The sequence below is a fragment of the Schistocerca nitens genome, chromosome 12, assembly GCF_023898315.1.
Source record: "Schistocerca nitens isolate TAMUIC-IGC-003100 chromosome 12, iqSchNite1.1, whole genome shotgun sequence".
Classification (NCBI taxonomy): domain Eukaryota; kingdom Metazoa; phylum Arthropoda; class Insecta; order Orthoptera; family Acrididae; genus Schistocerca; species Schistocerca nitens.
The window spans coordinates 100,867,866-100,884,553 of NC_064625.1; the positions used below are offsets into that span (position 1 = coordinate 100,867,866).

The 16,688-nt window shown below is 39.3% G+C and overlaps 2 protein-coding genes across 2 annotated transcripts in view; one reads left to right on the forward strand and one right to left on the reverse strand.

The window, feature by feature from the left end:
• LOC126215113 (complex III assembly factor LYRM7) overlaps nt 1-8,549 on the reverse strand; it is a 34,054-nt gene extending 25,505 nt beyond the window's left edge. The window contains exons 1-2 of the mRNA XM_049941767.1: nt 8,435-8,549; nt 7,383-7,455 (exon numbers count right to left, since the gene is read on the reverse strand). Coding sequence (XP_049797724.1) covers nt 7,383-7,455; nt 8,435-8,455 — 94 coding nt within the window. The 5' untranslated portion in view covers nt 8,456-8,549. The remainder of the gene's footprint in view (nt 1-7,382; nt 7,456-8,434) is intronic.
• Nucleotides 8,550-8,585: 36 nt separating this feature from the next.
• The window catches only part of LOC126215112 (ras-related protein Rab-27A), a 76,693-nt gene continuing 68,590 nt past the window's right edge, over nt 8,586-16,688 (forward strand). The window contains exons 1-2 of the mRNA XM_049941766.1: nt 8,586-8,771; nt 8,978-9,122. Coding sequence (XP_049797723.1) covers nt 8,725-8,771; nt 8,978-9,122 — 192 coding nt within the window. The 5' untranslated portion in view covers nt 8,586-8,724. The remainder of the gene's footprint in view (nt 8,772-8,977; nt 9,123-16,688) is intronic.

Genomic DNA, 16,688 nt, shown 5'->3' on the forward strand with positions numbered 1-16,688 from the left:
TCTAAAGTTGTTTCTTGAAAATTTGTTAATATATTTTCTTGGGATAGTTTACATCTGTCTTCAAGAGTTCTCCAGTTCAATTCCTTCAGCATCTCTGTGATTCTCTCCCACAGGTCAAACAAACCTGTGACCACTCGAGCTGCCCTTCTCTGCATACATTCAACACCCTCTGTTATTCCTAGTTGTTATGGGTACCACACACTTGAGCAATATTTTTGAGCTGTCACCCAAGTGATTTCTAAGCAATCTCCTTTGCAGACTGATAGCGCTTCCCCCGTATTCTACCAATAAATTGAAGACTATCCATGACTGAGCCTATGTGATCACTCCATTTCAAATCCCTACAAAGTATTACACCCAGGTACTTGTACGAGTTGGCCAATTCGAACAATGACTCACTGATATTATGGTCATAGAATACATTTTTTTCATTTTGTAAATTGCACAATTTCACATTTCTGTACATTTAAAGCGAGTTGCCAGTCTTTACGTCACTCTCAAATCTTATTAAAATCTAACTGAATATTTACGCTGCTTCTTTCAGATGGTACTTCATTATAGGGCATAATCCATATCGCTTCAGGCAGCGGGCTTACCTTCATAGTCTCGGATGTTATTGAATTTAGCATATCTTAAAATTCAGGAGTAAGAAACATGTATTTTTTTTTGTTTTCCACAAAAAGATTCCTGCCCAGAGATACAGGCCTCCACAGATGACCTTTGAACAACATTCTGAAGATGCAGATTTTGGAAAAAAATTTAAAATGCTGTAACTCTGTAACAATTCTAGATATTTTGTTAGAGGGTTTTTTATTTTTTTTTTTTTGAAGAAAGATAATTTCTTTGTTGCAGTTATTTCTTTTGACTTTCATTGTTGCAGATATTTTTTACACTTTGTTGTAGTTTCTTGTCAGTTTCTTTGTCGTGGTTGTTCATTGCAGGTTTCTGTATTGTAGTTGTTCAGTGCTGATTTGTTTACTGAAGAGGCTTCTAAGAAATCTGAGACCATCCAGTGAGTTCTGTGTTCACATGAGGGATTTGCCACTTGTGAAGAGGACTGTTTGAAACGTCTTCTGACTGGGGCCACGGGACAGTGAAGTGTGCTGACTATCTGCATATCCATTAAAGAGTGATATAGAAGACAAACAAAGAAACAGACTTTGTTCAGGTTATGAATAAGTGTTCTCATTTGAAGACTCTGCTTCAAAGTGAAAATGTTTCCAGTGATGACTTTTTGTGCTCAATGTTTTGACAGAATAACAACAATGATAGTATCTGAACAAGGTGAACCCTCACATGGTGCAGATGATGCAGATTTTGCATCAATAGAGGAAGAATTAAATACCCTGAATCAGTCAACTACAGGTGTTAGTCCTGTTAAGAAACCAAGGTCAGTGGAGTCGAGTCATAAGCTCTATGCATCAAGAAAGCACAGAGAAATTACTAAAGCTATGGATGAGTACACTACAGCAAAACTGACCACACTCTTCAAAGAAGAAATTCCATCTTCACAATTAGGAATACAATACAGTATTTGGAGTGACCTGGATAAAATAGGAGCAGAAACTTGGCACACAAATGTGGGGTTTGTGGAGGTCTTCCAGTGCCATGATCAGCCCTGGGTAAACACTGCTGTAAGGCATGTTAACACTGAGCTGAACAGGATGCTCCAGACACTGGCAAAATCTCACACAAGTGTTGTTCCAGTTAATCCTATTGGTGGGTGGGGATACACTACACATGGCCTGCAACTGAATAGGAAGGGGAAAAATAAGTTAGCTTCTCTATTAGCAGAAACTTTAAGGGGGGGGGGGGGCACAGTCACACAAGGGGTGATCCCTGTGGTTAATGGGTCCAGGCAGACAGGTTTTTTTAAGTTAAAGCCAAAGTCCAGACAGACAGCAATCAATATAAATAGAATAAATGAAACTTCATGTACAGCAAATAGGGGCAACGTTAAGGGCAGTATCAACTTACTTCATCAAAATATCAGGCGAATAAAAAATAAAGTAGATGAGCTATTCGTGTGTTTAGATGATATCAAAAATAAGAATGAGATTGATATACTCTGTCTGAACACCACTAACTGTGGGGATCGACGGTGTCAGTATAAATGGGTATAATTTAGCATCTTACACTTGTAGGTCTAGGATGGATAAAAGAGGAGTTGCCATTTTCATAAAATTAATCTGTGGTGATTTCAATGTAAACTTTCTAAGTAGTTCTGATAGGAAAACTGAACTAGAAGTGTTAATACAACACAGAACTTAGAATCAGTGATCAAATTCCCTACACATATAGCTCAAGACAGTAGCACTCTAATAGACAATGTATTTGTACAGAAAGAGGATGTAAAAAATAAATAAATAAACAAAAAATTTAAAAAAATCACATGCTTCCTCTGTGGTAAACGGATTGTCAGACCATGATGCACAACTGATTAACTTACAAAACCTAACAGGGTGTACAGTTCAGAAACCATTAAGTAAAAGTGTGAGGTTGCTCAACCTGGTATCTATAGAGCACTTCAGAGAAAGTTTAAGTAATGTTAATTGGGTGATGTATATAATGAGCCAAATGCTAATGATAAAAGCAACATATTTCTTGATAAATTTATATCTCTTTTTGAACATAGTTTCCCAAAGAAAATTACTTTTCAAAAAAACCTTTGATTACTACAGGTATTAAAGTGTCTTCAGAAAGAACAAGAAAATTGTATGAGACACCAAGATCTAGTAAAGATCCAGAAGTAGTTTTACACTATAAAAATTATTGTAACACACTGAGAAAGTTGTAAGGAAATCAAGAAATATGTATGTTAGGGAAGAAATTAACAATTCTGGAAACGAAATCAAATCAATATGGATTGTTGGTAGAAGGGAAAGAGGAAAAGTAACCACTGGGGTAGGTAGTATTACTATTAAAGAGAATGAGACCATCCTAACCAACAGTACACAAGTAGCTAATGTATTTTACAACCATTTCTTAAGTGTAGGAGAAAAAAATTCGTGAGAATAGTTCAAAACAAAAAGCCAGGCAGTACACAGAAGAGTCAGTTTTGCAAAATTTTAGTCAGTTTAAGTTTCACCTAAAAACATCATGTAAAATAAGTAAAGTTATTAAATCTTTGAAAAATAAATGTTCTGGTGGAGTAGATGACATCTCTAATAAGATATTAAAACAATGTGGAGCAATACAGATGATGTTCTGAGTCACATAGGTAATGCATCAATAACTCAAGGTATTTTCCCAGACAGGTTAAAATATGCAATTTTCAGGCCTCTCCACAAAAAGGGGGACACCACAGATGTCAATGATTATCAGCCAGTATCCTCGCTTACAACATTTTCAAAAACTTTCAGAACGTAATGTACTCAAGAGTGGTTAGCCATCTCAACAGTAATGGGATACTTAGTAAATCACAGTTTGGATTTAAAAAATGCTGGTCCACTGAGACAGCAATTAACAATTTCACTGCCCACATAATAGAGTCTTTGAATAGTAAAATTTCACCAACAGGAATTTTCTGTGACTTGTCCAAGGCATTTGATTGTGTGAACCATGACATTATGTTACAAGTTACTACTCTGTGGTATAAATGGAATAAAAGTCATAACTATGGATCAGGAAACAAAAAGTTTCTTTATATGGGTCAAGTGATTTAAATAAGTTTTTCATCTGACTGGGGTGAAATTACATTAGGTGTTCCACAGGATTCAATCATGGGTCCCCCTTTGTTCTTGATATATGTGAACAACCTCCCCCTTCTTATCAGAAACAAGAAGCTGATACTGTTTGCTGATGATACAAGCATCATAATTAATCCAGTAAAAGAAACTAGAAATTGAAAATGATACAAGTAAGGTCTCTGGAAAAGTCTTTAATTGGTTTTCTGCAAATGGGCTTGCTTTAAACTTTGAAGAAATACAGTATGTCTAGTTTTCTGCTGCAAAAAGTACAGATCCTTCAATAAATATAACACTTCAACAGAAGTCAGTAGACAGGGTAGAGCGTACTAAGTTTTGGGGTGAATATATGGCTGAGAATCTTAATTGGAAAATTCATATTTTAGATCTTCTAAAGTGACTAGGTTCAGCAACTTTTGCAATCAGAATAATTGCCAATTTTGAGGATGTAGAAATTAGTAAGCTAACATACTTTGGGAAATACGGAACGTCCGATCCCGCCCGTCTGTTTTGACCCATGACGTCACACATATGGCGGAAACAAAAACAAACACACACACTTTCCACAAGAAGCCTAATGACACAACGGGACAAGCGCGGGAAATGGAGTGTTTTGGGTGGGGGGGGCAAACTAAATGTAAACAAATTTAGACGCCTTGCGTAGCTACAACGTGTAAGTGAAGACAGCCATGCATGAATACCCACCCACCTCCCCAGGGGTCGTAACCCCTGCAGCCCATAGAAGATAAAGATGCTTCAGTAGCTGATTAGTGTTTTTTGTCTTTAAAAAAAAAAAAAAAAAAAAAAAAATCTCACGGGGTAGAACGAACAGATCAGAAAGATAAATATAATAAACTAAAACAGAAATTGGAGGAAACAGATAATTAAAATAAGTAATAAGTGTTTTTAAATTAAAAAAAAAAAAATCTCACGAGATAGAACGAACAGATCAGAAAAGTAAATAAAATAAGATAAAACAGAACTGGAGACAGCCACACTCAAACCAAACTCCGCGCCGTCATGACGTCACACACGACAACACCCTTACGTCACGGGTCAAAGCCCACGCGTGGGATCGGACGCCTCTGTGGACCCCATACTTTGCATACTTTCACTCTCTGATGTTATACGGAACAATATTTTGGGGTAACTCGACACTTGGACAAAAAGTATTCACTGCTCAAAAGAAAGTGGTTAGAATAATGGTTGGAGTTCACAGTTGCATATCTTGTAGTCATCTTTACAACAGCCTCAAGTACATTTACTCACTAATACAATTTGTTCTCAACAACATGGGCCAGTTTAAAAACAACAGTGACATTCATGATTATAATACCAGAAAAAGAAAGAGTTACACTACCCTTTACTCAAACTATCTTTGCCACAGAAAGGGGTAAAATTTGTTGCTATACAAATTTTTGAAAAATTGCCAGATGAAATAAAATGTCTGACAGACAGAAGTAATAGCTTCAAAAATAAATTGAAATCGTATCTCCTTGACAACTCCTCCTATACCATAGGTGAAGTCTTCAATAGGAATAAATAAATCTATAAACATAGTATATGCATGTTGTGCAATTTAAGGGAATGAGGTAAATGATAGAAATATTAATCTTTAACACTGTACTGTAATATAAAAAATCTTGTTTCATGTGTGCATTTCTTGTGCACTTGACACATTCCACATCATAATGGCTACTGTATTGTGTGATTGATCAGTGGAACATGCAACCAACTAACTAACAAGAAAATGAACCAAAGCACTCTTGCCAGGAATTTTTCACAAATATCAATTCAGCTGTTGAATATTGTGTATCCGGCAGTGAAAAGGTGCAAGTTTTAACTATTATTCCATAGACATTATCAAAGAAAACAATTATGAACCACATACTTGAGGCTGTTGTAAGGATTTCCAATCTTTTAAAAAGATGACTACAAGATGAGCAACTATGAACTCCAACCATTATCAAAGTGCATGGTAGACAAATCAAGAAATGTGAGGTCTGTAAAAGGAGTCTTTGGAAGATCAGATCCCTATTATGGTCATCCTGTAGAAGTAGCTGAAGTTGAAATAGTGTAGTCATTTTATCTGGAAGATAAGTAGGACTGTTCTCGCCAAAGTGTCAACAAAAAAAGGCACTAAAACTGTAACAGTTGAAGGCGAAAAAGTTCTGAAAGTGAAGAGGTACATGTTGTTGTTGTTGTTGTGGTCTTCAGTCCTGAGACTGGTTTGATGCAGCTCTCCATACTACTCTATCCTGTGCAAGCTTCTTCATCTCCCAGTACCTACTGCAACCTACATCCTTCTGAATCTGCTTAGTGTATTCTTCTCTTGGTCTCCCTCTACGATTTTTACCCTCCACGCTGCCCTCCAACACTAAACTGGTGATCCCTTGATGCCTCAAAACATGTCCTACCAACCGATCCCTTCTTCTGGTCAAGTTGTGCCACAAACTTCTCTTCTCCCCAATCCTATTCAATACTTCCTCATTAGTTATGTTATCTACCCATCATGACTCGCAGTATTAAAGAAACTTTTGCAATTTATAAGAACAACTATACAACTTCTCATATTGGAAGATCAAAATTTTATGCACTACAACCTAAGTGGGTAGTTCCATACCCACCTAGAGATGTCTGTTTACGTGTGTACTGTGCAAATTTTGAACTTTGTGTGGTAACTTGGAAGAACGTACTGGAGCACATGACATATGACACCTTGGTTGGGCATGTGAAGTCATTAGTAGTCTGTGACATAAAGTGAGAGACTTGTTTGTTTCAAGAATGTGGAGACTGCCCTGGTAAGGGAGGACTGTCTTTACAGACACTTGGCCTGGAAGCTGTAGCAGATAACTCTGCAGAAATTACATATGCGACATGGGAGGAAAATAAACTAATTAAGAAAACTGTTGCCTTTGACAGTTTCATTAATGAACTTGGTAAATGATCAGTGAAAGCAGTAACACATCAGCATCTGAAGAAATTGCAACACCACATTGCAGAAGTGAAATGATGTGTACAGGCTGAAGAACTATGTTTAATGCTTCACTGTGATTTTGCTGAGAAATGGTCTGTAATACTCCCACAAGAAGTTCAAGGGTATCATTGGAGTAATGACCACAAGTGTTGGAGTTATAAGTGATGACACAGGACATGACTCAGCACATGCTTTGCTCACAATGTGCAAAATTCTTCAACTGCAAACAGGGGCAGAGAAGATCATCATTATTTGTGATGGTGCTCCTAGTCATTTTAAAAATTGTTACCAGAGAAGTTTATTGTAATATTTGTATTTTTCAACAGAATGATACACGACACTGATTTAGGTCTATATATATTTTATGTTCCATCCTGGATTTTCCATTGTTGTATATATATATATATGTTACAATTTTATATCATTATCTTCAGTATTTCTTAACAATGAAAATGTATTACACTGATTTGTAATAGTTTACCTGTAGTATGGTTGTCTTCTGTAAATTGGGCTTATAATGGTCTACAGGCAACAATATTGACTAACATTTGGTTGAAAGTTATATTGAACACCAATCTCTGCACAAGTAGCTATGTTCTGCAGTTTACAGATTCACAGAACAGTGTAACATACATGCAGTACTGAGTCTCCTACAAAACTATTATTTATTGCACACTGGCACAATTTTACCAGTAATTATAATATTCAAATTATCTTACCATTAAGGGCAACCTCATCACCTTGGAAAACACGTTTTCTGGCCTGGTGAAGTGTTTTGAAAGATTTTAAAACCTAAAAGTGAAGGAAAGCACATTATCTAACTATATTCCTGCTACATAAATGATTAAACACTGATCTACAACAAAAATGAAAGGAACTAGTCACTATAATATGAACTATCTACCCTGACAAGGTGGAAACAAATAACACAGAAGCCTTGAATACAGTTACATTGGAGGCATACAAAGACAGCAGAATTAAGTGGCCCAATTTTAAAAGTCAGTAATTTGAAGTGATTTTATTCCCATCTCATTGGCACTTTAGATCTCTATACATCACAGGTATTATTCCCGTAAATCCATTCACTTAATTCTTTTACATGAAACCATACTTAAAGAATTGAGTGGGTGGTTAATTTTACATGTTGGACTCAATCTGGCTGCTATTTTAGTCAGTTCACCATTGATATGGAGATTTGAAGTAACTGTTAACATGTGCTTGGCAGCTCTTTGCACTTCTATGACCTGGACCTCGTGTTAGTGAGTTTTAGAATTTGGCAAAACAATCAGTAACTAACTGCTGATGAAAGATATGGATCACAAGATCAGGAATAGGAGTGGTACGGATACTGTTTAAATTTCTCAAGAATGTCAATGACAAATTTGTATCTTGATTGCTGTCACAGTGCTTGACATAATTATATTCGTGTAATTTCCTTGTAGGGGGCTAAGTTCATATCACTCAATTAAAACGATGTTACATCGTGTTGTCACGGTTGTATTTTCTAGTTTTTCGTAAATAACAACACCGGTTTTAGTTTGTTATGTTGCATGCGGTTCTTAAAAACCTCAACATGACAACAGATTATTCACATTCTTTTGATTTAAATGTGTAATGTAACAGTGCTACTCTGAGCATAACAACGAATGAAGAGCTGTGTGAGACGCATTAGCTGACTTACTACACGCTAGCGTTCAAGCTTACTCCAAACTACTAGAAACTTCTAAATGATTTTATATGCAAATTACTCTACTTTTCCTGATCTATTTACCTCAGTCCTCAGATTTGGCATTTTTAGTTAATGTCTAAAACAATCATTACGAAACCTCGTTTAAATCAACATCGTCTGCTAGAGGCTCGCCCCACCATGAACGACCTGACGTACTGACAATAAAGCAGAGATAACATAAAATAATCCGCCGAAGTCGTGTGTGCTGTGTAGTCTTCTAATGAGTAAATACAAGAACTTTCTTTAATTGAGTGATACACAAGGTTATTTGTGCCTGATTTCGAAAGGAAATCACATTTTGTTTTCAAGAAGCGAAATTCCTGTTTTTAGAAATGAGCCAACAGGTTATAGTAGAAGGAGCGGTTGACGTAGGCAACAGGTAGGAAATAATTTATTTACGAAAGTTTATGGTGTACTGTCTACAAGATTTATGTCCACGCGAGCTGAGTTTCGAAAATTACTAACTTTCGAAAGATACGTACAATTTGAGCGGCGGCTTTCCATGTATATTACCATATGCAGAAATCGCATAATGTTGTAAATTTCTGTTACACTTTAAAGTGCACTATATTTTCTGTTACACAGAATGGATTACGACTACCTGATAAAATTCCTCGCCCTTGGTGATTCTGGTGTGGGGAAAACTAGTTTCCTGTATCAATATACCGACGGGGTTTTCAATTCAAAGTTCATCTCAACGGTCGGTATTGACTTTAGGGAGAAACGACTGGTGAGTTTAATGTGAATGCTTTGCATCTGTGGTATAGTATCTGTTCTGCAAGACAGAAAACTATATTTTTGTTTCATTGAGCTGTTCCTAGAGTGCATATGACTGTGTGCAATACCTGTGACATTTTGAGAAATCTTTGCAAAACAAGTTACTTCGTCCTCTGGTACTATTCTTTATTTATTTCCTCACAATACCTTCCTTTAACTGCCAGGGTCAGCTGGATTACATATTGGAGGAAAGGAAATGTATACGCCTGCCAGTAGAAAATTTCGCACACAGATGTTGTTGTTCTATTCATTTATAGGTACTACCGTGAAGAAGTATCTTGAGGGATGTGGACTGAGATTATTAATACATTAACAAAGATAATCATCTGTTAGAAAGTACAGTAATAATTAAACTACTACACAGTAAACAATATGTGCTTAGGCCTGCTAAAGCTAACATTAGTATAAAATACTGACAGAAAGAACAACCTCCACTTTGAAAACTACTTTTGTAGTTATATTAAAAATGGTACTTGACTGTCTTACTTTTAACTTGATGTTTCCCATGACTATGTTGATATTTAGGCCTAGCATAGAACCTTCAGAATAGAGGAATGTTTGCAATGAACATTTCTACTTGTCAGGAATGTAATAGGAATCGTCTGTCCCAATTGCATGCTTATGTCAGTTGCAGCTGATTCTTAAAACTTCATCATAGGCTTTCATCTGATAATTTGCATCTCATCTTCAGTTTTCTGCCAATTCAGTTTCTCCATCATCATGACACTTTCCCATGGGTCAGCCAAACCTGTAAATACTGATACTTCCATTCTTTTTGTACGTTTAATATCTCTTGAGCAATGTTCAAGGCTGGGTCACATGAGCTTTTTGTAAGCAGCCTACTTTACTAATGGCATTTTCGCATGACATCCTACTTATGAACCAAGGTCTAGGATATTCTTATTTACAACAGAGTCTATGTGACCATTTAGTTTCATATTCCAACGAATTGTTATAGCCAGGTAATTGTATGAGTTGACCGATTCTGGCTGTGATTCGAATATAATGTAGTCATAGTGTGTTTTTTTTTTCTTTTTTCTTCAAGTGCACACTTTTATGTTTCTGAATATTTAAAGCAAGTAGCCAGTCTTAGCACCACTATGAAATTTTTTCAGGATCTGACTGAATATTTGTGCAGCTTTTTTCCACCAGTACTTTACCAAGACAAGTGTACATTATCTTTGAAAACCCTGAGGTTACTCTTAATATTCTCTGTCAGATGGTTAATACACACAATGTACAGCAAGGGTACCAACGCATTTCTGTGGAGTGCACATAAATTTACTTAATTACTCACCGTCCAAGATAACATGCTACGTCCTCCTTAGCATGGAATTCTCAGTCCAGTCACAAATTTTATTTGATGTCCCATATAATTGAAATTTTGTTAATAATTGTTATTGTGGTACAAAGTCAAATGTTTTTCTTTTTTTCCCAAATACTTTGGTGTGTATCGAAAGCATAGGCTAAAAGGAAATGAAGGTGGTGTAGTTGTTGCAGTAGACAAGAAACTGAAATCCAATAAGACAGAAATTGAAGCTGCATGCGTGATTGTTTGGACAAGCCTCAGTATCAGGGGTGGGCATAAAAAGACATTTGGATCCTTGTGTTGCCCTCATACTCACTTCCAAATGTAATTGAAAATTTCAGAGAAAATCTCATTTTCCTCGTGTGCATGTTTCCTAATCATAGTGTGAACATTGATGGAGACTTGTAACTAACCAACATTCAAGTTTTGTTAGTGGTGGATGCGATAAGACATCCTGTGGAACATTACTAAATGCCTTCTCTGAAAACTACCTAGAACAGATAGTTAAGAACCCCACTTGTGATGGAAATATATTGGATCTAATGGCAATAAATAAACCTCTATGACGATGTGATTCTTCAATTTCTCCAGGTGTATTGCACGATGAAATAAATCTCGGGTGAACAGCCTGGCGTGAGTGTACAAAGGACACAATATTTTGGCAATCGACCTTGTTGCTGTCATTAGGTGTGCTGATGTACTGCCAAGGGACGGCAGGCATGAGGTATATATCAGATTCCCCCTCTCCCCTCCCTCGGGTGCTCCCTCCACCGTCCGTGCCGCGGGCATGTTCTTGGCCGTCCACTAAGGTAAAGCACCACATTGACTCAGCAGCAATCCGAAAAATCAAGAAACGTGCCAGCTTAGCTTTGGTACGAGAGAGAGTTCGCTATACTCGGTGGTATCTGGACACCAACAATAAAGAACTCTTCCAGCTACATCTACAACTTGCCAACTGCTTCAATTCCTGCACCTAGGATTGGGCTGACACTGTCACATGGGCCACAGTGGACTGTGCCCAAAAGAAGTTCACCCAGCGACAGACATCCAAGTTTAACTGTATATCGGAGAAACGGCCCTCTGAAGATAAGGGGAAGACCATTATCAATCTCACGAACATAGAACTGGATAATGACGCGATCTCGGTTCTCAAGAAAGGATTGAACTTTGCTCCGACACCTAAAGATGTACCCATCATCAGTGCAGTTGAACAGACAGTGGCTCGACTCTCACCTGAGGCAGCAGAAGAGGTGCGTCATGAAACCTGCAGGGCAATGATTAGAACTAGACCTATGAAACAGAATATTTCCAAAAAAGAGAGGGCAGCCATCCGGAAGCTAAGAGAAGATCCAGACATAGTGGTCTTAATGGCAGACAAGGGTAATGCTGCAGTAATCTTGTCCCACCAGGATTACACCATAAAGATGCAGGACCTGCTAGGTGACACCGCGTACCACGAGATTGACACCAATCCTACCAAGAGGGTTGAAAGGAAAACTTTGACTCTTCTCAAAGATTCCAGCCACAAGGAAGTTATGACCCAGGCCCCCTGTTCCTCTGAGGCTGTACGGCTTACCGAAAGTCCACAAGGAACACATCCCATGATGTCCTATTGTCAGATATATTGGTGCCCTGATGTATCCTCTCGCCAAGTACCTCAAGGAGCTGCTCAGCCCTCACATGGGGACATGCCCACACGACATCCATAGCTCTTCGGATTTCTTGGGAAACATCAACCACCCCACGATTAAGGAATCTGACATACTTGTGAGCTTCGACGTGGTTTCCTTGTTTACTAGGGTTCTGTTACCTGAATCCCTGGAACTCATCGGCTAGAAATTTGATGAGAAAATCACTGATCTGTTCAGACGTGTTCCAACGTCAACATATTTTCTATTTGATGGTGACTACAACGAGCAGACCAAAGGTGTTGCTGTGGGGAGTCCTCTCTCCCGTCGTCGCTAACCTGTACATGGAACATTTCAAGGAAGAAGCCATGGAGTCAGCGCATCTAAAATGTACCTGTTTCTTCAGATATGTGGATGACATGTTTGTTATTTGGACACATGGAAGAGACAAGCTGATGGAATTTCTCACGTATCTCAACTCAAGACATGAGAATATCAAGTTCACCATGGAGGTAGAATCAGATGGGATGCTTCCTTTCTTGGATGTTCTCGTCAAAAGTCGAGATGACGGCAGGTTGGGGCACAGCATGTGTACAAAGAAAACTCACACCGACTTATACCTACGTGCGGATAGCTGCCACCATCCTGCTCAGAAGAATGGCGTGCTGAAAACTCTTGTACACAGAGCTCACACCCTCTCTGAGGAGGACAGTCTCCAACAAGAATTGGCCCATCTGAAGTCCATGTCTCTGAGGAACGGTCATAAGGAAAGGCAAATTCGGAATGCTCTACGCCTGACATTCGCAACACAACCGGCGGAAACAAATGAAGAACCTGAGGAAAACACGGCCATGGCATTCATTCCGTTTTCTGGGGCCTTATCGGGAGAAGTTGGGTGCATTTTACGAAAAACCGTCTTCAGCACACCTGATGATGGCAACAAGGTCGATTGCTGAAATATTGTGTCCTTTGTACACTCACACCAGGCTGTTCACCCAGATTTATTTCATCTCTTTGAGGATGTCCACATTGAAACTGGTATTAGTGACCATGACATGGTTATGACAGCAATGATTATCAAAGTACAAAGGGAAACTAGAACAAGTAGAAAATTTATATGATCAGTAAAGTAAATAAAAAGGCACAGCATCATATCTGAATGAGAAACTTGAAACTTTCAGCACACGGCAGTTGCATGTAGAGGAACTGTATATGCCTCAAGTTTCAAATAACAGTTGACCTTGCACTACATAGATATTTACCTTTAGAACAGTTCCTAATGGGAGGGAGCCTCCACAGCATACAGATACTGTAAAGAAACATCTAAAGAAACAGACTACAGCATAATAGGTGTAAAACAAAGCTTAGGACTGTAAATAGAGAGATGCTGAATGAAACGTGTTTGGATCTCAAGAGGACAATGCTTGAGGCCTTCAGTGACTACCACAGCAGAATACTCGTATTGTCAATTGATCTTTCACAAAATCCAAAGAAATTCTGGCTGTAAGTAAAGGCTGTCAGTGGCACCAAAATTAGTGTCCAGTCACTCACGAATGAGACAGGAAATGAAATTGAGGATAGCAAAGCAAAAGCTGAAATGACTAACTGCCTGTTGGTTTTAGTCTCGGGTTCTTCGGCCAATGTTCGTCTCATGATTTTTCTGATGCTTCGCCAGTATGAGTGACTGGCATTGTCAAAGCTTCACCTTCCATTGCTGGTGGTAGACTAGAGCTCATGGCTGCAGACCTTACGTACCTGGTATGCCAATGTCCAAGGGCTTCTCTGCGGTCATTTCCAGTGTGGTTCTCCTCTTGCTACCTGCGATAGTCGTTCGCTGCAGCACGGGAAGCCAGGATCTGTTTACCTTGAGGCTTTCTTCTTTCTTGTTGAAGCTATTCTTGTGTTTGTGTATTTCTATAGCTTCTCTGTGTCTGTGATAGCTCTTCTCTACATCCAGGACTTCCATGTCAGTAAGTTTTACTATGTGGTCGGTCTCGCACAGCATGTACTCTGCCACAGCTGATTTCTCCACCTGCCCCAACCTACAATGTCTCTTATGTTCTGTGATCCTGGTATTGATTGATCATCCTGTCATTCCAACGCAAACTTTTCTGCATGTGCAAGGTATGTGGTATATGCCTGACACTGCAGGTGGGGTCCCTCTTCTCTTTTGCTGATCTGAGACACTCTTTTATCTCTGTTGTCAGATTGTAAACAGTCTGTACACTGTGTTTGCGCAATATACAGCCGATTCTGTCTGTCACACTGGAAATGTATGGCAGAAAGGCCATACCCAACATTCCTTTTTCTAATGTGCCACTTTGCCGAATGTTTGACTCTGTTATCCTTCTAATATAACTTCTGTAGTATCCATTGCTCCTTAGAACATTTTCCAGGTGATTCATTTTGCATGTGAGGTGTTACAGCTCTCATTTTCGTCTTGCTTGCATTATGAATATATTAATCGTGCCTCTTTTCTGGATCTGGGCAACGTCCTTGCCGCAGTGGATACAACGGTTCCCGTCAGATCACCGGAGTTAAGTGCTGTCGGGCACGGTCGGCACTTGGATGGGTTACCATCTGGGCCGCCATGCACTGTTGCCATTTTTCGGGGTTCACTCAGCCTCGTGATGCCAATTGAGGAGCTACTCGACCGAATAGTAGCGGCTTCGGTCAAAGAAAACCATCGTAACAACCAGGAGAACAGGATGCTGACCATAGGCCCCTCCTATCCGCATCCTCAGCTGAGGATGAGACAGTGGTTGGATGGTCCCGATGGGCCACTTGTGGCCTGAAGACAGAGTGCTTTTCTGGATCGGTTGGTGATTTGACATCTTGGCTGTATGGATTACCAAAGATCCGTAAGAATCATGCTCCTGCCTCATTGTTGTATAAACTGGCAAAATACTTGACCTCTCTGCCCCAGCCGCACGTGGGCAGTAGTGACACGTGCTGAAGAAACTAAAACTTGCACCAAACAACACCTGGTCAGCTTTGATGTTGTTTCTTTGTTTACAAAAGTACCACTCAGTGATGCTCAGAAACACACCGGTTCCATTTTCCTGCAATACATCACCCACATCTTTCATGCACGTCTCATCACTACATATTTCTCGTGGGATGGCAACTTCTACGAATAGCTGGAAGTCATCACCATGGGTAGTCCTCTTAGTCCAGCGATAGCCAACTTCTTCTTGGAACATATCGAACCTTCATTGTGTGTAGCCATGGTGAGGAACAGCTCGGTGACTCCCTAAGACACATGAACAACCTCCATGCCAACGTAAAATTTGCCAGGGAAGTAGAAAAGAACAAAAACTACCATTTCTAGATGTGCGGTCACAGGGGATGATGAAAACCTGGGACACAGCATCTATCAAAAACCAACACACGTTGGCTGATATCTGCAAAAACTTTGAAATGACCACCTGAGCCAGAAAAGAGGAATGATTGATATATCCGTGATGCGAGCAAGACAAATATGTGGGCCACAGCACCTCAGACATGAATTGCAACACCAGGAAAGTGTTGTGAGAAGCAATGCATACTCCACAAGTTATATTAGAAGAATAACAGAGTCGAACACTCGGCAAAGTGATACATCAGAAAAAGGAATGTCAGGTACGGCCGAACTGCCATTCATTCCCAGTGTGATGAACAGACTCAACCATATAATGCGCAAACACAGTGTGAAGACTATTTACAATGAAGATCAAAGAGTGTCTCAGATTGGCAAAGGAGAAAAGGGACCCACTTGCAATGTTGGTAATATACCACATAACATGCACACGCAGAAAAGTTTATGTTGGAATGACTGGGATCATAGTTGCAGGTTGGGGCAGGTGGAGAAATTGGCTGTGGCAGAGCATGCACTGTACAAGACTGACCACATAGTAAAATTTGCTAACACGGAAGTTCTGGCTGTAGAGAAGAGCTATCACAGTCACTTGTTCAGAGAAACTATAGAAATACATAAACACGAGAATAGGTTCAACAAGAAAGAAGAAAGCCTCAAGGTAAACAGATCCTGGCTTCTCATGCTGGAACGAACGACTATTGCAGGTAGCAAGAGGAGAACCACACTGGAAATGACTGCGGAGAAGCCCTTGGACGTTGGCGCAGCAGGTACATGTAGCCTGTGGCTACGAGCTCCAGTCCATCACCAACAATAGCAGCAAAGCTTTGACAATGCCAGCAACTTACACTGGTGAAACATCAGAAAAATCATCAGACAAATGTCACCTGAAGAACCCGAGACAGAAGCCAACAGGCAGTTTGTCAACAAGTGGCCACAAACGCCGTAACAATTTTGTAAAAACTGAAATGCCTAACTCCGTTTTCAGATGTTTCTTTATGAAGGAAAATTGCCACACTGTAATTCTCGTACCACTTTAAAGGTGTTTGAAATAAGTGTTAGTGTCAGTGGTGTTGAGAAATGTTCCAGGGCCCAGTGGAATCGCCATTGGATTCTGTACTGAAGTTGCAGCTGAGTTAGTCACTCTTCTAACTATAATTTGTCGTGGGTTTCTCAAACAGAAAACCATGCGCAGTAGCTGGAAGAAAGTGCAAGTCACCCATTTAC